We start from the raw sequence: 26,589 nt of genomic DNA, 5'->3' as shown, positions 1-26,589 counted from the left end.
CCAAACTTTATCAGTGATCAGTGACACCCTGACACAATCAGCGACACAGCCTTCACACTATCAGGCTATAACAGTCGAGACAGCTTCACTGTAAAGCACCAGAGTACAGCTCCCAACTCTGCTTGGTCTTTCTCGGAACTCCACGTACTCTCGAGATTCTCCACGCTACAGCTCGCAATGCACTCGACAATACACAAGAGTATAGCTCTTGACTCAGCACACTCTAAGACAAAACTCAATGATGCACTAATTCACGATACACTAGAAGACTCTCTCAATGCACTCGATGGCCAACTTGGCGCTAGACTTCGAGACGCTCAGTGACTGATTATCAGCTCGCTAGACGAGGCACACACACTGACTGTGGACTAGCAGGGTTTATATAGCTTTTGGCTTGTGTTCGAGAACATTCTGGGCTAAACCGGTAAAAATTTGTTCCAGAAAGTTCTGCATCCATCCATGGTATATCACCAATTTTGTCACCAAATGGGAAATTCCTCGCCAAATTTGGTAACTCTTCCATTCCTTGACATTTTATGGCAACCCTAAAGCTGCTTTGCGGGGAAGCCATCCCACCGCGCCTGTACATTTCGTAATAATATTTTACTAGGTTAGACAGTAGTGGCCATTGAATTTATGTTTCTTCTTTAATTACGTTTAAATTTTACATTTGTAGCTTTTTCATCACTTTCCTAGCATTTTACTTAGAGGATGAATTACCAGCACTGCATCTAAAACAAGATGCAGTGCTGGTAATTCATCCTCTAAGTAAAACTGGATTCTGTATTCTGTTTTAAAAAATCGTAATTCTTCAAATAGAGATAATTATTACATTTTGTTTCAAACCTGGATGCAGACAGGATTTTAATCCTAATGCAGAAGGTACTTCTTTTCATATAACCTGGAATCTTATTTTGGTTATTTTGTTTAGGCTATTTTGGAATAGTTATTTTTTCCATGTGGGTAGTTAAGTTTAGCTTTTCTGTATACTGGCCTTTTCATTCCCAGAGAATATAACTGATCTTTTAATTTCAGTCATCTGTTTTAGGACATCCAGCATTTTCACTTAGTATTTAGAAATAACATTTCTGTAATATCTTACTGCATATTTATTTTTATTTATATTAGCATCAACAGTTCATGTTTCTGTATCTAAACTAACACAGTGTTCCTAAAAAAAATTCTAACTCTCTTCAGAATTGTGAGTTAGTAATTTTAATTTGTTTCTTATTTTATAAATTTTACTCAGTCACAAAATGATGTCCCTTTTTATACTTATGAGAAATTTTTCTATATGCAGGACACTGAATATTTATGAAATGTTCCGTATTTTAAAACAAAACTTTAGTCCTTTGTTTCTTAGAATTTTTTTTTATTATTATTATTATGTTTGCTTAGCTTCTTTTGCACTGTGTATATGGCATATTGATGTTTATTGCGGTATCTTTATTTTTTTATTATTATTATTTTTAAGTGATGCACATTCATTTTTGCAGATCTGCATGTGCCAAGATATTTTTTCTAATGTTCAATCTGTAATCACGTAATAATCTTGCTTTCGCTTATCATCTCTAATACAGCTAACAGTTTTATCTTTTGTTAAACTGTCCACTTTTTGTGCAAGCTCATATGTTAGAGTTTTGTTTTCAAAAGTCAATTATGTAATCATGTGGGTTCTTACAGGTTTTTTTTGGGGGGGTAAGCAATTATTATTTTCCGTGCATTTTTTTATTTAGAAATTTTTTCCTAATTTTCGCATAATAAGTTTTTACATGAAATGTATTGCATATTTCAAAACTAATTCCTGTTACATAAAGAAAAGTATTAACTCTTGCTGCTTTATTATGTAAGCTATATGCTACTTCTATCAAAACTTATTTCTTTATTTAGTGCAGAATTCTAAAATATAAACAAAAATTCTAAACTGATTTCTAAAATGTTCTTGTTTTACCAGTTTTAAATTGGCTGCTGTTTACAAAATTCTAAAATGTTATAATTCACACATTCAAAGCCATTCTAATCGGGCTAATATGCATGGGAAAAAATAGAGTGAAAAGAAACTAAGTAAGTTTCCTTTTGGAAGTAGTCATAAATAACAAAATGTAGCAATAAATTGGTTTGTCTAGTAGTCAATAAATTAGTTAACATTTCTTCCATTTTTACCGACAAAAGATTTTAGATACAAATTAGAAAATGGTATTGAAGAAATAAGATAGATTAAATATCACTTTTAAGGAATTGTATGCCATAAAAATAATGGAGATGTAAAAGAAATATGATGAATGGTTACAAAAATAAAAGCCATGTAAGGACTATGAACCAATAAATATGTCCTTTCCTGAACAACTGCATGTGTGTATGTGTATAAATTTTTTTTTAATTATTATCTGATCTCTTAATTCTAGCTTAGAAAGTTTTGTTTTTCGAGTTGCACGTATTGTTATCATATATCGAGCTCGGTGTTTCAGGTAAAATTCAATCATCAGACTTGGCAGCATGTTTAGGAAAACATTTCCTTATTCATAAATTTCTGATTGCATTAAACTTATTAAAAATTATCTTCATAAACCTTTCTCATATTGCCACAATTTGCTTATGAAACAGAAATCCTTTATGGAAGATTGTGTGTATGCATGCGTTGCCAGACATTCGGGATTGGAAATACTTCATGAGATCTAAATACTGAAGTGCATCACAGAGTGTTTTTAGATGTATCAAATGCAAGCATATTGGCCATTTCAATTCTAATTGTAGTTGCTTGTTCAATGAATGTTGCTACCAAACTGACAACTAAGTTTAACACTAAAACAGCAGGAAATTCTTACCTACTGGAACGGCGGTAAGGGGTCATTTTAACCCTTCGATGAAAGTACTGAAATAACAATGGTAAAACAATTTTAAATGCCATACATTGGCACAAATATGTACTTTATATGTATTTCATAATTTATATTTAATATCACATGATAATTTATTGACTTTTTAAAATACTGTAAATGTATCGAGTACATAGCTATCAATTGGATCATACTACAGTTACTCAAATAACTCATTAATTTGGTATAAGAATTGATTTCAAATAAATAGTTTCACCAATTAAAACATGTTAACTAAAATAAAACGCAATTTATAGAATGATGATTTTTTATGTACTTCTCAGAGGATGATTCACTCTCTAAATCGAGAAATGAGAAATGTTCTCTAATATTTCAGTTACATCATATGTGTAGCTGAATGGAATATGTAAAGCATTTCATTTCAATTCTATTTAATGTTTAAAATATTAGAGATTACACATATGTATTAAGAATTAATGCAGTTGATACAAAAATAATTTTAACAGTTTTTCCAGTGCATTTTCTGCACACAACTTCGGAGCAAGATTCGCAATTTTCTTGAGATTTGTTTCCTTTGCATCTCTGTACTTGACACATTTTTCTCTTTATATCCATTTTCTTTTCATATGTTTTTTCTGAAGACTCAGTAAGGAGTTTTGAAGCCGTATGTCCCACTCTTAACTCCTCTCCTAATTTCAGTAGATAATCTCTCCTGTTAATGGTATTTCCTGTTACAATTTTATAAATTAATCCGGGTGTTCAAAGCTGCGTGATCCAAAATATTGAAAAAGATATGTACACCATCGTCTAGAAGCTGATTTAACTGAATATTTTCAGAACATCTGATCACGAATATCCACACCATATTTTGTTGCATTGTAAAATGCTATTGAATCGGGCAACTTCTTGAGACTGTCTTCAGTATTTACAGTAGAATATAACGAGCTCAGTAGAAAAATGCTTTTTTTTTTTTTTTTTTTTTTTTTTTTTCCTGTTGGCTTGATAGATGGTAAATGTGATATTATCATGTTCCACTGTTGTCAATGAATAAAGATTACTACGCATATTTTCAAAGATATAAGAATTTCTTTTCTGTTCCTTTTTCATTGTGCCAACCATAGTTGTATTTTTTTTTTTTAACGTTTCTGCTAATTTAATGCTAATAAAATAAAATAATTATCCGTGGTAATATTCCTCCCTTTGTTTAGATGTTACTCTGTTAATTTTATGACAACATTTTCAGACAAATGTAGTTGAGGATTTGCTACTTCATCGTTTCCTAGATAAGGAAATCCGTTCAAGAGGTATTTAGTATCAGCGTCAACAGATAACCAAAATTTTATTCCAAATTTGTCAGGTTTATTATTCATATATTTTGTAAATCTATACATAGCTTTAGATGGGAATGATTATTCATCAACTATAATAATTTATTCTGGCCGGTAGCACGTTTTGCAGTTGTCAATAAATTTCTTCCACATGTCTGATGCAAGAGCAAATTTATCAGTCTGTAATCGAGTAGATCTTGTTGTCTTTTTCATCGAACCTTAAAAATCGTTTTTATTTTTTTGAATCTATTTCTTGATATAGTTTCACTCACCATTTGTCTGGCGCATAGTAACCCTCGAGGTTTTGTGCAATTTAAGAAACCAACCAACCTTGATATAGTTTCTTCGCAAAATGATATTCCCCACGCTTTGGACCATGAGGAATGTAAATCTAAGCCGTTTGCTCCTATTACTCCTCAAACATACAATATAATATAGTGACAAAAGTATCTAATTCAGCCAGTGATAACTTCCAGTCTTTATTTCCAAGTTGCTGATGAGCTTCGGATTCTGTACATTTCTTTATATGCACCAAGGTATCATCATCAATAAAAAGCTTGAAAGCACTAGCCACTTTGTCCTCAGAAACACGACTCTTTACAAAAGATGTTCGTCCTGCTGTTTCTTTTAGAACATTATAAGCAGGAACACGGCCACAGACTGAATTTTTGTAATTTATTTAATTCCATATCATGGTATCAGGAGCTGTAAAAACAGTTTTGCAAATACCCTGATCCATTTTTAACCGTTCAGTGGAGTTCTTCGTTTACTTCACTGTCCTCGGATTCACTAATAGTTTGTGTCTGGATTTCATCTTCAGTTTCTACAGAAAAATTATCAATTTTACCTCCGTCAGACTCATTTTGAACTCCTGCAACGATTTTTTATTTCTTCAAACATAAGACCTCTTTTCCACTTATTAGGCATATTTTGTAAAAGTTGGAAAAAGTAGAAAAATATCAGACTATCAGAAAACGATAGGGAATATATTTTAGCATATGATTCTCAAGAAAACATCTGTCGTAACTGTTATCACCTGCAGTAAGTAAGCTTGAACTAACAACCAGGAAAATACATCTGTAAAATAAACTATTTCTGAAAAGAAATGTAGGCATAAAAAACCCTGCATCAACCTTCTGTGCAGTATTTTCTTCAAATGAATGTATAATTGCAAACAAAAGAACAACTTATGTAGACATTACAAAGTAATGAGACCACGCTGGTTTTTATCCCTCTATGAGGTAGTATGAATGCGACCGAATAATCCTTATAAGTGAATATTTTTCATGCGTTATTTTGACAATGCCTCAAGCAGAAAGAGGTATAAAAGTAAAGGGGTCAAAATGACCCCCCGTCTGCTATTCTAGGAAGACATGTCAATATTTCAAAAACTAAAACCTAGAATGCTGAAAATTTTTTTTTAAATATTTATCTATTTAGGAAAAGTCAAAAAACTCCAAACGGATTTCTTCCAATAAAACGAAAGTAATCATTGGTCAAATGTGTTTAGGGGTCAAAATGACCCCTACCGCCATTCTGGTGTTAACAATCAACTGTGAAATTAATGATTCAGTGTTCGCATCTGCCGCGATGATGATACTTAAAGTATGGATTTATGCCATTGAAGTATTGGGATTTCCCAAATTTTATTTGACACAAAATCGGGAAAACATGCAGAAAATTGGATCATTATCTGTTTGGAAACTTCAGCATTTTTAAAAGCTAAGGAAGCTTACTGTTTAAGTGGGGCCAGTTTTTTTAGTTGTATTTGAATCTCTAACTTTTTAAAGGTAAATAATGTAGGTTTCTTTGACCATGCCCTGGATAAAAATAAATAAATTTTAACTGTTCCAGATAATTGTGTAGTTGAATCATTAATTATAATTTATTTTTAGTTCAATTTCTATTTTGTTGTTGTAATCTTATGGAAATAATGTTTTATTTAAAATTATGGTACAGGCGTGTGTTGCTCTTTTAATTAGTTTTTATATATTGCATTATTGTAATATGAATTTTCAGAACATTTAATATTTTTAAGTACTGTTGATGTAATTAATTCAAAAATTTATTCATTGCATTTTCCACTGCAGAGTAGCTCAGCTGTTTCTTCACCAGAAGTTGATGATGATACAGATTCATTTGCATTTGACCAATTTCATTTATCATCTCTTAATACCGTAAGTTTAATTTTGTAAATTTTACATTTGTATTTATTAAAGTTTATTTTATGTCTATGCTTATTTACATTCCTTCAGTGTTATACTTTAATTGCAAAGCAGGTACGTAAGTTCCCACTAAATAATCCAGTTCACTCATGGTGTGAGTCATGAAGCTAGTTTGAAATTTATTTTAATAGTTTGCATAATATTCGTATGAAATCTGCTATTCTACATCATTTTTCTGCTCAGCTGTCAGCTCTTTTTAACATTTTAAAATACACCCGTCCTTTTTTTTTAACCCATGTTGTGCCTTGAAAATTAGAAAACGTTTAAACAATGTGTGCCAAATCAGAGTTGAATGGTTTAGTTTTTAAAAGATAATATCTTGGCATATTCAAAAGCATATGAGGTATTATTCATTCATTATGTACAATATTATTCTTACATAACTTCTTACATCACTCACGTACCCCCACAAGTTTTATTATTAAAGTTGTATAAGGTCCGGCTATTAATTTCCAGGACTGACGTAACTGTAGGAGAATGAAAAAATGGAAGATGACGCTAATGATTGCATATTGAAGAGCGTTTTATTGCGCGTGTGCAGTGCAATCAGTGCCATTCTGGAGTAAGTGGTTCTCATGGAAAGGCGCATTAATCTCTGAGCATTACAGGTTTAGCCCTGAAATTTCAAAGTTCCTCAAAATGTCATGAATAAGAGATATTTTCTTGATTTTAATTAAAAAATGGCTCTTTCATTTTGTACCTTGATTCTTTTTCTTCCAGTATACATCTAAACTGAAATCAGATACATTAAAAGCTAGCAGAAATTTTCATGTATAATGAATGTGGAAGGCAACCTTCTGTACGAGATTTTCCGGCTGTAACGCTGAGAGGGTTAAAACGTAGTTCTTAAATTCCTATTGTCGAAGTGAAAATGGAGCAAAGAATTGACATTAAATTTTACTTCAAATTGGGCAAGACAGCTGCACTCCGAAATGTTAAAAAAAAAGTTTACGGCGAAGAAGCATTATCTTGCTCAAGAACTTTTGAATGATTTAAACGCTTTCAGGACGAGTGCAAAAGCGTCGAAGATGATCCACACACAGGTCGGCCGCAGTCCGTATGCACGGCGGAAGCAATTGAAAAAGTTCGCAATTTGGTGAAATGTGATCATCGATTGACTATTCCAGTACTCGCCAATGAATTCAACATGGACAAAGAGACAGTTTGGCGAATTTTGATGAAAGATCTAGGCAAATGCAAGATTTGTTCCAGATTTGTTCCTCGCCATTTAAGGGATGAATAAAAGCAATTGAGACCAAATGCATGTGGCGAACAAATCGACAACGTTGATGCTGACCCTGTGTTCCTGGATAGGGTACTCATGGAAGACGAGTCTTGGTGTTATCAATATGACCCTGAAACCAAGCTTCAAAGCTCCGAATGGCAGTCTCCAAGTTCACCAAGGCAGAAAAAAATTTCGATTTGAAAAGTCCAAAATCAAGGTCATGTTAATCGCTTTCTTCGATTGTGATGGACTCATTCGTCATGAATTTCTTCCTCCTAACATGACTATCAATGGACAGTTCAACACAGAAGTTCTTGACCGACTTCAAAAAAGAATTCGTAGAGTGAGGCCTCATTTTCAACTAAATTGGAGTTGGCTGCTCCTACACGACAATGCCCGCTCACACATTGCATTGCCTGTGAGGCGATTCTTAGCCCAGCATGGTGTCGTTAAAATGCAGCATCCAGCGTACTCTCCAGACCTAGCACCCGCAGACTTTTTTCTGTTTTCTAAGCTGAAAAATTTGCTGAATGGAACAAGATTTCAGGATGTCGAAGCCATCAAGAAAACTGTAACGTCACTATTAAAGAGCATTCCAAAAGAGGACTTTAAAACTTCTTTCCGAAATTTGTACAGCCGAGCACAGACGTGCATTACGGCTGATGGGGATTACTTTGAATCATATTAAATGGCTATGTGTTTAACCTTTTTTTCTGAGTTATTCCATGAGTCCTGGAAATTAATAGGCGGACCTTGTATTTCAGTTACATTGTTCCATCCACAGTTAGGTTGCTAGTGGAAAGAGTTTAATTGAACCCTGATCGCTTGCTTTTTCATCCTCGATTTAATACCCAGGGCTATAGTGAACTGAAATCCTCAATAAGTAAATCAAAATAAGTACCCCCACAAGTTTTATTATTATAACTCTATTTCAATATATCTTTGCATCCACGGTTAGATTGCTAGTGCAAAGAGTTTTATTAAACCCTGATTGATCTTTTTCCCTCCTGGATTTAATTGCTAGTTCTATAGTAAACTGAAATCCTCAATAAATAAATCAAAATAAGTAATCTTAGTTTTTTAATAAAATATGAAATCATTACTTCATGTAAACTAATTAAGATTGATCCAAACAATGCAAATCAGGTTTCAAATTGATCATTTAAAATTTCTTATATATATTTAAATCAAAAAGTAATTTTCTCTAAATGAAAATGAAATTGTTTCAACTCTGTGTTCGTGATACACTAGTGGTGCATAATCGTGCCAAATCACCATCCTTAATTTTATATTTAGCTATGCAGTTCTTTCACTGTGTTATTTTCTTTTACCTTCCTTCTGATAGATTAGATCTTCTAGATGATGAATTTAGATCTTTTCATTTAAATCAATATTTAGATCTTTCTTACAAAACCAAGCCTGAATATTGGTATCTGTTATGTAATCTAAAAGGTGGCCTTTGATAATTCTTAATATGAGTTTTTATCTAACTTTATGAGCAGTCATTTTTACCTGACTCTCCACCTAGCACAGAAAGAACTGCTTCACAAGTTAATCATATAAAAACATAAGTCACAAACTCAATACCAGGAACTGTAAGACCTATTAGCAAAATGGGCAGTAAATAAATGTAATCAAAATTGCTATATATAGAATGGGATGAAAATTCTGATAAAAATTAAATAAAAGATTTATTTTTTTTTTTTTCCCCTTCCCCGATTTGCTGTATTACATGATGAAAACTAGGTTTTTCTGGGTTTGTTTAAGTTGCAGTGTAAGTTTTCATTTCAATTTATGAGTGGAGGCCCTGGTTCAGATTGCTTTTGCTTGTTTAATGAATATTTATTTATTACTTCTTTACTTACTGTTGCATGAAAGTAGTTTTCAGAAATAAAGTAATTTATTGCTACTACGGTCAAATTCCAGTTCATTTTTAACATGTAATTAAATTACACGTCATTAACAGTTGAGACAAATATGAAAATTTCAGTCCCTAATTCTAGCCGTCATTTTCCCTTTAATATATTGTTTATTATTACTTAATTTTGTATCTTTTATTTTCACTGGAGGCAGATGTTTCACTCTTTGCTCTCTTGGCATTGGTTTTTATTCTATAACTTTATAATGGTAGTTCGGGGATTATTTATCTGCATAACTACACAATACCTACTTTAAATCTGATCAATTCTAACATGTTATTATTCACAGTTGTTTCTGCGTACACAGTGTTTTGAGATTTTCTCTATTTCACTACTGATTACTCTATTTTTGATTGTGTTCAGTGCCTGTGTAGCTCAGGCACAGTCCACTGGCAGCAGACTGTGCATGGCCTAGGACTGTGACATAATGCAACTTCATTGTGTTAATACAAGTGCCAGATTCTTGTATTAACATAATGAAAGTAAATAAAGGTACATGTCACCTTCCTCTCTACTCACAAAAGGGAATATCCCCAAGTCTGAATCTGTTTAGGTGTACTGGGAATGGCCCATGGCTTGTCAGGAATTGTGTTAGGTTAGCATAGTGGGTCTTGATTTCTATGTGAACTTCTGGTAATAAGTGAAATGTCCTTTGTCCTACCTCTGTCTCTGATCATCTACTTTACCAATTTTATAGTAAGCTTATCAAAGTTGTTCTTTTAATGTGGGACCAAGGAAGTTTAGTAGGTTGTTCTAGTTATTCTCTGTCATTAGCTTCCTCCTTGGCCAGAAGGCCCACAGCTTCATTCCCTTGATTCTCTGTACGAGTGGGGACTCGTTTTAGAGTGGATCTTTGTGAGATAGGCATAGCCAGAAATTGCTTTTGAATTCAGTATCATAAGAGACAATGCTTGGTATACCAAGAGACCACCAGAATTGATGCTGGTATGTGTTAATTTATATTATTGCAGTGCTGATAGCTAGAAGCTCTGCTTGGTATACCAAGTTATTCAATCCTAGTTTACTCTTTCACTCAAATGTTGCTAGTCTACTGAAGGCACTGCCTGTGCTGTTCTCTGGTTTGGAGTCATATGTAAAATGATTATTATTGCTACTTTGAATTGGTTCATTGTTTTTGTTGATGTTGTCAGAGATATTAAAAGCAGCTGGATAAAAGTTTTCTCAGATGTTTTGCTCCTCATATTCCAAGTTGTGATAACTATGATCCTAGAGTGTATACGTTTGACCCAGCCTGATCACCCTTGTAACAGTTGCCTATCAGATTTAAGGGATGAATTCCTGCCGGTTGTTGTAGGGCTGGTGTTGATGTGGTGAGGTAGGTCTTGCAAGTTTGAAGAAGCTGCTGTCTCTGAATTGAGATCAGGTATCTTCTCATGTAAGAGATAAGTTCACCATCCTGATTGCCGCTCCATATGTGATTACTCTTTCTGTAATAATTCTATGCCAGAATTTTAAAAGCTCAGACAAGGTATCCAGATAATGCTCATTCATCAGTTATGAACAAACTGATAAAAGTTGTCCTACTATTTTGGCTAAGAACTGCAGCTGTTCTTGTATTTGCATTTGCAATGAAACAACTGTGTATTATTGAATAATGCTTCATGGTACTTTTGTCATTCTGATGTGAAAAGGAAGTGCGTAACATATTTCCCAAAGTTATATAGCAGTAATGCTAATGGATGATCAGAACCTGGTCATTTTAAGAACCAAAGCATGAAGAGGTTTGAAAATAGAAAATTCAGTGGCTCAAAATGATCTGAGTAGTAATATTAGCAAGAATTTTTATCTATTTTCCCCCACTTTTTAAGTTTTTTGGGGGGAAGGAGTTTAAATTAATGAAATTTTCAGATTGCATCAGTTTTAAGCATGTCTGGAAATTAACTTTCTCACTAATGGAAAGGCTACAAAGCCTTGTTTAGGAGTTCTAATATTATCATAACTGTTACAATTTGTAGACATTAATCCAGTAAATAGCAACTTTCCAAACATAAAAGTAGCAGTAATGGAGTATTAATGATAAAAGGTGGAATGCTGGAAACCAAGTGATGAAAAAAATCATTTGAATTTAAATGGGTTAAAAATGATCATAGAAATTAAAAAAAAAGAAGAAGAAGAAGAAGAAAATGGTTCAAGTACTGTCTGACCCTGGGTAACCCTGATCTGCTACCAGCATATTTATACCATCTAACCAACGGGGACAAGAGCTGAGAAAGTACATTTGAGATATATCTTGAGACCATATACACTGACAAACCAGAACATTATGACCATCCCCACATTTTTCAATGAACTCATCTGGTTTATGTGAAGGGCACATGGTTAAGTGAGAATGGTATGTAAATGCTTCTGGAGAATGTAAGGAGTCATTCTTGGACTAACTTTTGTGAGTGATGTGAAAGGCTGCTGATCTAAATGAATTTGACAGAGGGCAGCTTGTAATGGCTGAAGACTTGGAGCGAGTAGCTCCGAAACTGCGCTGCTGGTAGGTTGTTTATGATCTAGCATTGTTAGTATTTATGAAAAGCGGATAAATGATGATTAAACTAGCAGTGGATGCCAAGGTGTTGGACGTCCATGCGTCATCAAAGAAAAAGTACATCGGAAACTGTTTCACTTGATACAGAAAATTTGGGACTAGACATAAGCTGACAGCCTAATACATTGCAAGTAAAAATGCAGGTGTTTTGGAATGCACAATTCAGGGGTCAATATTGGATATGGGGCTGCACAGCAGATGTCCCACTCATGCATCTGTTGATCAAGCATCATCATCATCATCATCAGCTACATCTAAAATGGGTCTGGGAACATCAAGAATGGAAGATAGTTGCCTGGTCGGATGAATCTTGATTTTTCATTAATCACATCAATGATCATGTCAGAGTACACAGTCTTCTAGGCAAACATTTGCAGCCCCCATGCAGAAGGTCATTATGTGGGCTGGTGATGGCAGTGTTATGCTTTGGATGATTTTCTCTTGGGTGGTTCTGGGACCCTTAGTTGTAGTAGAACAGACCATGAAAGTGTGGGACTCTCTGGGCATAATTTTGAATGACTTGCATCTTTACCTGGCGTCTGTCTTCCAAACTGGAAAGCGGAAAAACGCCCTATGTCACAAGGCTCAAAATGTTGGAGTGGTTCAAGGAGTGTAAGGATGAATTCCAATTAATGTCTTGGCCACCTAACTCACTGGATCTTAACCCACAGAACTCGAACACCACCATGTTGGAATAACTTGAATTTGCATGACCACTGTTTAGGTATTTTGTACAACCTGTCTCCAGGCATCTGCCAAGAACTTGTGGCATCAATGCAAAGATGAGTTGCAACCATTTTGCAGGCCAGAGGTCACACAACACATTATTGACTCGGTGTTCATAATGTTTTGGCTCTTCAATGTTTTCCCCCACAAATACAGTCAAAAGTCTTTAATCTGGACTCGTCGGGACTTTGGCGATTTCGGATTATCAGTTTTTTTGGATTATAGATCATCAATTTAAATCTGGTAAGATGGCATGCAGAAATTATAAAATTAAAAATATTAAACCTTAATTTATGAAATAAAGAGCAATTATGATCTAAAGAGTATCAAAATTTACAAAAAAAAAAAAAAAAAAAAAGCTTAATATTTATTTTATTAAACATGTCTTTCAACGCACGCATGCGTAAAGCATACATTACGCATAATTGAAATTAGAAAATTGCAACCAGAAAACTATTTGATGTATATTCGTGATATTTATAATGATGAGGAATTTTGGTTAAATCATATCAAAGACGGAGTACATCAAGATGAAATACTACATTTAGTAAGGAATTATAAGCCGAATAAAATAAAAACATCTGCTCTGAAGGTAAGGATAGTGGTGACAGATCAACTTCCAGTTCATTGCACACCGCAACACTTCCCCCTTTTCCCCCTGGCAGAGCAGCATGAAATTGATAAACAGATTTCGGAATGGTTAGAGAAACAAAGGATATGCCTTTATCCATTTTTTGCAGCAATTCCACTTTTTGTTTGATGGACATCGAAACATGCTTTTGCTTTGTAGATCCTTTGGCAGCTCCAGAATCGGAAATTCTTTTTAAAATAATCGAAAGTTCAAGCCTACTTTCCGGATCCAATTGCGCATGCGTAAAAGTATTATTTGCGTGCGTAAATGCATTATGCGTTTATGCATGCGCAGAAAGTTTGTAGCTTTGAGGTCTGGATTATCGACGTCTGGACTGTATCATTCTCAACCATATTTGGTTTCTTCTGTTGAAAATGCACGTACAGTCATTCATGGTCATTACTGCTATGGGAAGTGTGGTATTAATTTTTACCTACTGTTTATTCACATCCTCAATTGGTGGACATTTTAAAACTTTTAAACTCGTTGTTGCCATTATTTTTGTTTCATTTGTGCTTTGGTGGACTGCATATATCTGTTTCATTGCTTAACCACTTGCGCTATAAAGACGTGCCACGCACGTCAAGATGCTTTTGTCTCAAACCGCGAGCGACGTGAAGACCATGTTGATAGGAATTTATTGCAAAATGAAAATAATGTGGTGCACACGTCGCCTAACAACGAGATTGTTTATATTTCTCGTTACAGCTCTGGATTGCATTCGCAGACGCGAAGTAGCGTAAATGAGACACTTTACCACTTGTTATATTGTAGCGTATGGCACCGCAACCATGAAATTAAATCGTAGTGCAAGTGGTTAACTGTTGTTTTCTATGAAAGGATATTATATTATATTTATGTTATGGATTGCTTTGAGGTTTATTGTAAATTAGTTCACTTCATTATAAAATAGGTTCCCTGGGTAGAATTTTGAGTGTTTATGAATATAATACTTGTGCTTAAATTACTTTTTTCAGTATTCAGTAGACAGTTTTTCTATTTAACATTTCTAAATTTTATCTTTCTCCCATTGACTGTTGTGCTCCTTCCTTTATGTTTAGGATTTTCTTGCATTTTTCATGTTGTGATTTTTTTATTTCTAATTCCATGTTAAATGCTGTGTGATTTAAACATTTTTAAAATAAGATGTTTGCTTCTTACATCTAGGTTGCATGGAATCAAAATTATGGATGCCATTATTATTTGCTTTCTGCTGGGTCATCAGGAATTGCTAGGATTTCTTGTCTGTCTGGAATCTGTTCAGAAAAAGGGAAATCTATGGCCAGTGATGCACATATAATGTGATAAGACTAATAATTTTTAATGGTAAAGAAAATAAACTGTGTGAAATGAGTTTTAAAATTTTCATTTCATTTATATCACTGTATGCAAATGATTGTAATATAGTGTTTTGATCTAGCTTCAATATCTAATCCAAGTCATCAAAGAAATATATGTATTTTTAAACTGTTATAAAATATTTTTGCCCGTTCCCAGAAATTATATTTTTTTAAAATATGACATATTTAGCATCCAAATCATGGGTAGTACTGCTGAGTTGTGCTTAATTAACTTTATAATAATTCATTATATTAAGAAAGTTTTAAATATGTATAATAACATAACAATGTCTTAATTTTCTGTATGTTGGTTTTGTTATGTTCAATGGTTTTGAGTTGTTACAGGTATTGTTTCGTTATAAGCTGATTTGGTGAAAATGTTTTCAGTAGGTTCAATTTCTGATTAATATACTTAATCAATATTATTTCTTTTATAATTGTCCAAATTGTATGACTGAGTAATAAGCACTTTCTTGCATTGTGAATTATGTTGAGAACTTGAGCAATAAACTTTCCAATGAGCAGTTACTTGAGTTGAGAAATATATGAATATGCACTCTGTTATTTATATATATATACATATAAATGAAAAATTTAGTATGGACTTTGATCCATTTTAAATTATTTTTTTCTGCGCATTGATTGCTTCTGCTACAGCAAGTAATAATGATATTGAGAACATCCTATTTAAAATATTTCAAGGTGGCGATAGTTTCAATTCTTTGAAATTTTTCCCAAATTTTAATTGCTTTTACAAACACAAATATCAATTAAAACTAAATTTATAACTCATATGCCAAAATATTTATTCTTTGCACAGTGTCAATTTAAATGTTCTAATTGAAATATTTTTTCTCACTCTTCACACACGTATTTTAAAGAGAAACAAAATGAACTATCACTTGAAATAATTATCTTGAATTTAAAGTATGGATTTGAAATATATTTAAGTTTTACTTTAAATTGATATTACATGAAGTTTCCAAATTGATATGTTTATAAAATAATGTGTGGCTGTATAAATCACTGCAATTCAGACAAGACCATAATTTCATTAATTGGAATAGTGTAAGTAAAATTAATAGTCACTGTTTATTTCACTGTGTTTATGTTGCTTGTGTTCATCAATGAATATTTAGCTTATGATGTGTTCAAAGAATGTTTCAGTTGGTTACTCTGCATAAATTGCTATTTCATTCTTTAGTCTTAATGCTGGTTATGTAAGAAATGGCTAAATGAAATGGCACATATTTAGATATTTGTTACTACCAAATGATACAATCACTGAATACTGGTAGTTGCTTGAGTATGAATTTTTTCCTCTGTTTATAAAATGAATACATGCTGCTTATACATAAAAATAAATAAATTTTTAAAAATTCTGCAATGGCATTGCTTTTAAAGCAGATAGCCGTGAAGTACTTTGCTGAAATAAATTCATTTTGTTTTGATAAGTTGTACAAGGGGGGGGGATGTGTTTGCTTTCAGTAATTTTTTGTTGTGAATTGTTAACAGTATGCATGTACTCCTCTTCCAATATGATTGTTTTCTCTTTAAATTTTAATTTTTACTGATTGCATAGTAACTGTGTCATTTACATAAAAAAGATAATTATAAAAAATTAATATGCATTTTTCTGCAGTAAAAACTAATTTATGCTTTGTGGGATCTTTTACAAACAAACAAGGGTAACAACTTTCTGTGTAGTTTTTTAATAATGTAATACTTAATTCATTTTGTACGTGTGTCAGTCATTGAGTAATTGAATTTATTAATACCATAACTTTTATAGAAATTTTTGTAAATGCTTATGTTGAATGCTTGCATGTTGGAAGCCAGTTTTTGAACATTGTGACTCAGCATAAATGAAGTCTTACAAATTTCTTTATTTCTTAAATTGTAAACTACTTGCATTTCTCAGTTCTTTTATAATGTATTCTTGCTACATTCATTGCTGTCAGTTCTGAATTCGGTTTGCTTAAGCCCTTTATTCCTTAAAACTGCTTTAAATCTACTTCTGAAAAATTTTACTCTTCAGTAACAGAAATTATCTTCATTGTTTTTATTTTTGTTCTTGGCTATTCAAAATGTATCATCTTATGTGTCTGTTAGTTTTGTTCTTCTGTTTTAATTATTTATATAGTAGTATGAATTTTTTCTGATTCTCTAGTTACTAGTAATCTTCTTTATGTAATGCTTCAGTAAATTCTTGGACATGCTTATGCTTTCATTCTACAGTGAGTAAATTGCTGAGAATTATTAAAAAAATTAAATGTGCAGGAAAATATATATTACAGTTTTATATTAAAAAGTTTGAGCTTGATTGAAAATAAAAATTTAAGCATTGAAATTGAAAAATATGAGTACATTAAAATACATTGGCTGTGTCATGTATTTGCTGAATATTAAAACAAATGACTACACGTCATAGAAATTCATTTATTTAGATAATTGGTAGATATCTCTCTCGGAATAAGCAAAAATGTTTGTAATCTCGCAGTTGTAACTGTAGCAAAAAAAAAAAAAAAAAAAAAAATAATTTCTAGTGAAGATTCCGTAAATAGATTGAATTGTGTATTAATAGAGAAAAATATATTCAAATGGAGAAAGTTGTGTTCCAGTTCAGAATAAGGAATGTATAGTGTGAGATGTATTTGTGAATTGGGCTTGTATATATACTCATATTGCCTCATACCAAACATAACAAGCTGTAATTTTCATTCAATGAATATCACAGAACTAAGAAATCATACTAACCTTCAAGATGCTTCTGTGCTTACAGAAGTCATGGCACAACCTTAGAAATGTGTTTAGGATGAATATATATATATATGTACTACTACAAAAAAAGAAGAAAGAAAGGTAATTTTACTATACATAGAAGTGCATTTGCTGCAGATACTTCATTATTTCCATATTGAGGTTTCTTACTTCCTTATAATCAGCATGTACATCCAAGGTTCTGACAGTAGTGCCACTTAAAAAAATCAGTGCCTTCCACTCAAATAGCTTACATGCTGGTAACCTTGGACTTTGCATAAATATAGTTATTTTCTGCTTCTTGACATTGTATGTGAAAGTCATTGTCATCAGAATTATTTCTTCATGTTCTGTATATCTCAAGATGATGCAGTGTTTGTGATCTTATATTGTTCTGTTTGACATGGATTATGCTGTAAGTTTCCTTTCATATCGCACTGGCCATTGAGCACTATTCTACTAGAAATACAATTTACATAAGACTTAATTAACCAAGTTCACATCCATTCTGTATAAAAGGCCACATAGCTATTATTTTTTGGATTTATCATCTTGCTTCATCAGGAATGTTCACATTATTCAAATTTCTAAAAGCTTCTCACATTTATTATTTTTTTTAATTTTTCTCTGCATTTCATAAGCATAGTAAACATTTTGATATCCTGATTGCAGATAAATTGAGGCATGGTCTTTAGCTATACTGGATTTCGATTTCTGTTTTTGTTAATTTGATATGTACTCAGTTTCACTGTCATTATCAGCCCATATATAAAATACCCTCTAACTTTTATGTATATATATATATATATATATATAGTTTATCCTTTGCACCTCACTAATAATAAAAAGTGCATTTTTCATTCTCACTGTTTGAAAGAGAAATGCTTTATTATTGGCATCAGGTATTGTCTGCATTTTGAAAATATTTCTGGAGGGGAGGGAGATAAAGTAAGCAGAGCCATAAGCATTATTTTTTTATTTTCATGTATTTTTTTCTTTCATTGTTTTAGAAATTTAAAGAGGTATCATTAAATTATCTATCATCTACCTACACACATACATTTTGAATTTATAACAAAAAAAATCTTTAAAACAATTGCTTATAGGACCTGTTCATGATGTTAAATTCATAGGCAGTTGCTAAATTTTACAACTCCAATAACCGTAAGGATTGATGAGTAAATTGGCATTATCAATGTCTGACAAATCCTTATCCTTCACACGAGAATTTCAGAAATTAACTACTGTTGACTTTCAGATACTATTGTTAAAAAAAGCGGTTAAAGGTGAATTTGTAGGTCTTGCTATAAGAGTTCTGTGGAATATTTTGAATCAAATAGATGGAATTCTTTTATTTTTGCTTTCATAATGCATGAAAAATTATTACTTTTGTCTAGAGAGTGTGTAGTTAATACAGAAACTGTATGATTAAAAAATGTTAAATATAAAACCATATATTTGGAGTTTATTGTCCAATCTCGCATTATATGAATAAATTGTATGTATGACAAACAATGAACAAATTGTATTGCCAGAAACAATTGAAATTATTTTTTTATTAACAAAGCAGAGCAATTTTTTTATAAATCAATCAGTAATAACAAAATTTAGTGTAAATAAAAATCCTAGCCATTAAAGTAGATTTATTAGAATTATTTCTACACTGATTGAAAAAGATGAAACAGGGAAAGAAAGTAACAAAATGATGAAAAGTGAATAGATTTCATCATTAAAATAATTATGTAGTATCATGTGACTAAAATATAAAATATAATTAATAAAGATTGATAATTTGATTAAAAGACATCAATCAGTACATGAATGCTGAAAGTTTGAACTGGAAAAGAGAATAATAAACTAATGGGTGAAATATTTTGTTTGAAAAATTTAATTTATTTTAAAAAATGGATATGCAGTTTCACATAAATACATTTTGAATGTCATAAATATGCAAAAATTGATTATTTGACTAAAACACAATAAAAAGGGTTTTTTTTTTTTTTTTTTTTTTTTTTTTTAACTCTCTACTTTACCATCCCTCTGAACTATCAAGTAGATGAGAGATTAAGCTAAAAAAAGAAAGACTAAATGCAGAAGTCTTGTAACAAACTGTAATCAAGAATCTCATGCATTAGAAAAAGACGAGATACACCAGATTTGTGAAATTCAATGGCAAATAAGTCTGTATGGCATTTTAGTGTCCGTGTGATATTAAAATCATTCGTTTTAAAGTGCGAAGTATTCATGTAAACTTTTAATCATAGCTAATACTCAAAGTGGTAAATTGCTCTTTTAAAATGAAACATACACCTTTTGGTGGTCATCAACAAGCTCAGCTTGCATTCCAGTTATGCACCACATTGGGCAGAAGCAAACAGCTTAAGTAACAGATTTACAACTGACAGATATCATATGCATTTGAGGAAAAAATTGCTTAATCTCGCAATTTCCAAAGAGTTAAAATAAATTTTGAAAACTTATTAAACTGTAAAAGATATCTAGCCTGATGATCATGATTTTTTTTTGGGGGGAGACGAAATAAGCAGGTGCTAAAATACACTGTAATTTGAAGCAGTAATATTGAAAAGCAAAAATTTTTAATTATTATGATGCATTCTGATAAATGTTTACCTCCTTTTGAAAACTTTTCTGCAGCGCAGAATTACATTAGAATTTGTACAATCTACTTTAAACTCAGAGAGCTGGGTGTGTCATCATCAGGTGTGTACAATCTACTATGTAGCTCCACCTGTTATGAGCAAGTCAGCCATTTTATTAAAGGACAGTCATTGCCTCACTTAAATCTGTCCTTGAATTTAATGACTGGGCAATGAAAATGGCAAAATAGCAGTTTTAATAACTCCCAACATCAGAATGCCCCATAATTAATTTTATTTCAATTAACTCTGCAATGAGTAAAGCTTTATGTATCTACAGATGCTGTTTTGTGTAGAAACCAAGGTATACTTCCAAGCATATGAGTATTTTCTAAAGATAGTCAAAGCACATGTATAAATATATTGATCTTCTGAAAGCTATGGGAATGTGTACAATTGCATTTGCAAAATTACAGATTTTTGTGTGTCACTTAGTTGTTATATTTTTCATCACTCATTTCATTCTGAAGGAAACTCATTCGTAATTATGTGCTGTATATGAAAAAAATGAACATTTTTCAGGTATTTGAAGAACGCTAGTAATTTTTTTTTCCCCCTAAATGAAGAAATGCAAATGTAGGTGTCTGAAAGAGAGATGAAGCGTCTTAAAGATCTCTTAAATGTCATAGGAGGGGTTTTTTTTTTTTTTTTTTTTTTTTTTTTTTAAGATTTCATCAAGTTTGATTGAAGAAAAAGGTATTTAGAAAGTATTTTCAATTATAGGTATATATTCAAAGTCCAGAGGTATGTGTTGAATGGAAGTATAAAATATTCAGAAAAAGTATTTTTATTGAAAATGCTAATTTGTCTAAAACAGGCATCTGTTTGTTTTATACTAAAGAGTTTTTGTGTTTAGCTACCCTGATCCTTATGTAAGAAGCATTTATTTCACATTGATTCAGTAATTTTATTGTAATTTTTTCCCAATGAGTATGTGATTTTTGTGGCAGTGCAGCATAAAATTTTACATGTAAAGCATGAGAATTTATCATAAATCGGAAGTTTTGATTATAGTGTAACTAGGAGTAGTATTTTGATGACATTGAAATTTCAAATCATAGTGTTAATACCGATTAAAACATGCATATAAAATTTACAAAAAAAATTTTTGCTTATTCTTATGTGAAATGTATGCTTCTTTCACTTATGAATGTCAGATTCTCTAACTAAAATTTTACACCGTTACTCTTTTTGAGAAGGCCCTAACTGTAGTTAATTTTTTTCATTTTTTTTAATAGGATGTTTACCTTATAAAGTGTCTTGTGCGAATGCATTTTTATGCAGCTTTCAAGAGAATATTACACCAGACTATTTTTTTTTTATTTCAGAAATCTTTGATGAAAACTTTTAAAATATATATATATATATAAGTATGTAACTAGGGTCTGTCTAGATAATAGGCACAGCCATTGGCATATTCGACAGTGGTTGAAATATGTATATCACTGTTGGCTAGGAGTCATTCTTGACCAGTTTCTCTACATACATGGTTACTTTTGCTACAGAGAGAGAGTGTTACCTCCTGTAAACTGTGTATCCTTTGCTTGTCCTTAAGGCCACTGCTCTCTTCGCAAAGCAAAAATACACTCTGATTTCCTAAACACTTCTGCAAACATCAGTCCTTGTGCTATTGCTGCATCTGCACCTCATGCATGAAAGCTTCTTTGTACTCATGAAAGCTCACTTGCCAGCACTGATGTCATAAAGGAAGTAGTGCATTTTGAACTGCTCTCAAAAACCAGAATTTTGAACTGTTCCATATGTTTATCTTGTTTCAATTTTCTTTCTACTAATTATCTACAAGTACTGAAATTTGATTGTCATGTGAAAGTTTTGTGTGGATAACTTTTTCCTTGATTTTATTGTATTAGAAATTATTTAAGTCATTTCGATCATCTTTGTGCTATATATCATTTTCCCCCCTAATTTGGGAGGTGGTAAGGATTAGTATTTTTGCATGGATGTAGTTTATAGACATGATTGTTACAAATGCCCTGGATAATTTATGTATGTAATTTCCTCTGAGCTAAAATTTTAATGAGAGAGAAAAGAAATTTTTCACACAATCATGTAGTGGGTACATAAAAATTGTCCCACTGATTACATGATGACTGTTTACACCTGAGATTGTTAATCAATTGAATTTTCTTGTTAATACCGCATAACTCACATTAAAGAATGTGATTATTGAAGAATGTAAACATAATTCTTAATTAAAAAGTGATTGTTGTACGTATGCAAATACCCAATTTTTATTCTTGTAATGTTACTCCTGAAGAAAAAATTACACTATCTACTATATCTAGTTCTGCAACACAGTTGTCTTTAATGTCATAATTCTTTTAATTTTGCTTGATTGTTTTATAGCTTACTATGAAATTAGCTAAAAAAATTAATCAGTTTTAGTTTTACTTTAAAATGGGGGGGGGAAAAAAAGGTCAGCAGAAACCTAGTACTGTATATTTACTTTATTCATGGTGAAAAACATTATTTAAACTGAGAATCAAAAACAATTTTGTAATTATTTATAATAATTTTTCTTTGATGTTTATTTGATTTTTTTCATAATTAAATTTTCTAATTTCTTTGTTAATGTTATTGCTGTAACAGTTACAATTTTTTTTTTTTTTCTTTAATTCCAATACTGCCTTTGTTTTCATAAGTATGAATGTGAACTTTGTAATACTCAAGACCAAAGAGACCTTTTGTAACAAGCTTCTGACTACAAATGTGTGATTTTTTTTTAATTTTGTATGCTGCATCATTTTCATATCAAAATTGTTTAATACTCTACACTCAGTTGATGAAAGGGTTAAAAGTATATTGGAATATTTATATTAGATAAATATTATAAGTAAGCAGTGTTTTTGATCCTTTTTTCTCAGTATTAAACTTAGCAGCAACACCAAATGCAAGCATCACTTTCAGTGTTTCTTTGTTTAATTCTTTTGTTTTTGAACTGATATCAAATTGTTTCTGTATACGGTTTTTGAACCTATGTATAATTTAATGCGACAAATATATGTGTACACTCTTATATTTAGAATATTTACTGGGAGGTGTATTTTAATTTTCTATTTGAGTGATAAGCTGTAGTAACTTTGTATATAGTTGTACATAATTGTATAATCAATATCAAATCATACCATTAGAGATCAAGGTAGTAATGTTTAGAACTTTGTGCATAAAGTTCAATCTCTTCTTTTTTTTTGTGTGTGTATATTGATATTGCATTAATTAATATAAATTTTTTATTTAAATTCTAAGTGCTTTTCTGTGTATGATTTGTACAGATAAAAAAAGTAGACATTTTAAAGAAAATTGTGGAGGAAATCATTTGTATATTTTTACTTTTAAAACCTTGAGGTTAAGATTAATATGTTTTTGTTGATTTAATTCAATGATTGAATGTGCAAATTATCCCAAATCTTTTTGCAATATGTTTTTTGCCCTTTGACCTTCCACAGTTAAAGTATTTTAAATTCAGCTCTTAGATTTTGTATAAACATTTTGTATATATGTATATAAAGATGAAAGATGTGGGAATTTGTAAGCTTCTTATAGACTGTGCATTGTAAAGTCAAGTGATTTATAATGTATTTTTCATGTTACTAACATTTATATAAAACGGCGTGAAATAAAATTAAAAAGTTATTGGTACAAAGAAATTTCATTAGTATGGAATTTCTTTCTGGTTTTTATTAATAGATATATGTTTGTATTAAATAATTTAAAAGTTTATTTCACTGACCTTATTTAAGAGTAGTCTTCTTCGACTGCTGATTGTAGATATTTATTTTTTGATATTCAGCACTTCCAAATACTTTGAAGTATTTAAGAATACTCTTCATATCTCCCAAATATATTAAGAGAAAAATTACTCAAAACTTGAGCATATACTAAGTTTTTAGTTGAATCATTATCTAGTATGGTATGATTTGTCCTTTTTTATGTAAATTTCATGAGAAAAATATTTAATACACTTGTTAACTTTGTTTTAAATTCATTAGATACTGTAATGTAATGTTGCTTAATATTCATTTTACATTTCACTGAAATTTGAATTATAAAATTCTGTCTGCAGTCTTAAAACCTAACAGGTAGATGATGTGTTCAAAAGTTAATATTTTTAGAAGTATGTGATAGATTAATTTTAAGTTTTTAGTAATAGAGATATGTATGTAGCTCATCATGTGTTATTTACAGATCTTAAGTGAATAATTTTAAATTTCTAGAAAACATTAAAAAATAAATACTATAAATCTTTGCCAAACGCAAGGGTGTCATTAATACATTGCCCATATGGCAAAATTGCATTCTGCAAGGTTAACTTTCTATGAGGGAAAAAAACGGTTTATGTGTAATTTAAAAAAAAAAAAAAAAACTAATATTTTTGTAATTGAACAGGAAAAAATGTTATTGATTTTTCATTGGGGCAGTGACTGAAACAACTCTTGAGAAGTTTCACCTTAAAGCATGCAGAGATTTACAGTCTTATTAAATTATCCTCTTCTTTCTTCATTTTGATCAATCTCCATTGCAAAATCAGAAGTTCCTGTGCCTTTTTTAACAATTTGTTTAACTTCTTGGAAGGTTAATGTACTTTTATCTTCCTCATTCTCACTGCTTTCAAGCCAGCTCTACTGCACATTTTACCATATCTAATATTGGTGCCAATTGCTTTTGCACTTTTTATTTCTTTCGCTTCATTTTCAGTCACTGGAAACCCCTTTAAAATTGTTGATAATTTCTAGCCAGAGCTAAGGCCATCAAGCTTTCCATATAGATCAATAAACATTGAACTGCATATGAAAGAAAATTTAGCCTTGAACAAATTAAATGGATACAACTAAGAGAACGTGTAGATACAAAATTGTATTCTGTAAATATGCGCTTTGCAAGGATTTACTATATTGGAAATCCATCTAGTAACCATAAGTGAATCATAAGGTAATTATTATTAAGTTTAAAGCATGAAAAGTTATTGTTTTACACTTGAATGACTTTTTAGATTTTGAAATTTCTTTGGAAGAAAAAAATTTACTTATGTTTTAGATCTGTATTTTTTTGCAACTTATTTAAGATTTGAGTGTGTACTCATGCTGCCATTTTTGTATTCATACTCATCTGTCTTATAGAACTGGGCATTGTTCCATGAATGTTTAAACATATACATTTATAAAATGGCTGTGGTTTTTCAAGAATTATCATTTTCTACAGCAACAATCATCTGTCTCTTTAAAAATTGTTAATTTTTATGCATCTAATAAAGGTTTAGGAGTTGCATCACATATCTTCTAGTCTTAAGGTTCCTTGTAAAGAATTTTTTATTTAAGTTCTCATACTTTTTCCATCATAATTTCTTCAAAATGATAATGTGAAACTAACTAAAGCCTCTAACATTATTCCTTTTTAATCTTCAAAATATATGTTTGCATATTGAGATTGATACTAATGAAAATTAAATTTGTTTTATCAAGTAATACTATTTCTTGTTTATAATAGTTATGCTGCGAAATGCAGCCATTATCAAACTAAGGGTCTAGTAATGCTCATGTGAGACTTTTGTCCAGATACCAATCTTAATTTACCCCCTTTTTTTAAAATATTTGTGTTAATATTTGAGTTATGTTTTTGCTCAAACACGTATTGCCTAATCCTATCTTAAATTAATGCTACTATTGACTTATGTATTTCATAAGAATTATTTTTATCATCTGTTAAGGGGGGAGTCTTTTCATTTTAAAATTATAGAGATTTATCTTCTGTGTTATTTGTTTATCTCTCATTAAAAAATTATACTGTTCCTTTTGATAGTAAGGTATTTCCAATATTCCGAATTCTGTCATAGCAACTCTTTTGAATATTAATGACATAGTATACTTTGTATTGGTAACTCTTTTTTGCGGTGATGCTTTTTCACTTTATTAAAGCAAAATAAAATAAATAAACATATGTAAAAAAGGTTTCACAATGTATATTTTCTGCATGGTTACATGTACATATGTATACATAAGAGAATGTTATTACCCACATATAAAGTGCTTAAATTGCGCCAGAGCCTGCCTCCGGTGCTTCTCAACTTTTACCATAAATTACAGTTTTAGCCGGAGTGCACCGGAGCATTAAGTAAGATGAGCTCTGGTACTTCTTTTATAAAATTGAACCACAATTTAAAGGGAAAAAAGTTAAGAAATCCTAACGTTTTATTTTAACAATAAGCAGACCTAGCAATACTCTATTTCCCTAGAAATACAAACTCATGAGAACATGAGACATTCAAGTAAAGTCTCTTCACTCACATGTGGAAAACTTTCCCTTAAAGAAGGGCAATAAATTTGGGGGAGTTTGGTTAGGATCGTGTAAATTTCTCGCCATGCCATC

General features: G+C 31.3%; 1 protein-coding gene across 1 annotated transcript in view; it reads left to right on the top strand.

Moving 5' to 3' along the window:
• The window catches only part of LOC118183557 (uncharacterized), a 166,059-nt gene extending 139,888 nt beyond the window's left edge, over positions 1-26,171 (top strand). Inside the window, exons 18-19 of the mRNA XM_085807772.1 lie at positions 6,256-6,342; positions 14,616-26,171. Of these exons, the coding sequence (XP_085663898.1) occupies positions 6,256-6,342; positions 14,616-14,753 (225 nt within the window). The 3' untranslated portion in view covers positions 14,754-26,171. The remainder of the gene's footprint in view (positions 1-6,255; positions 6,343-14,615) is intronic.
• Positions 26,172-26,589: the final 418 nt, after the last annotated feature.

Source organism: Stegodyphus dumicola, chromosome X1, assembly GCF_044657685.1.
Source record: "Stegodyphus dumicola isolate Sdum_Otavi_A_Nest chromosome X1, ASM4465768v1".
Taxonomy (NCBI): domain Eukaryota; kingdom Metazoa; phylum Arthropoda; class Arachnida; order Araneae; family Eresidae; genus Stegodyphus; species Stegodyphus dumicola.
Note: the sequence above shows the minus strand (reverse complement) of the source record. Positions and strands in the feature narration are given on the sequence as shown.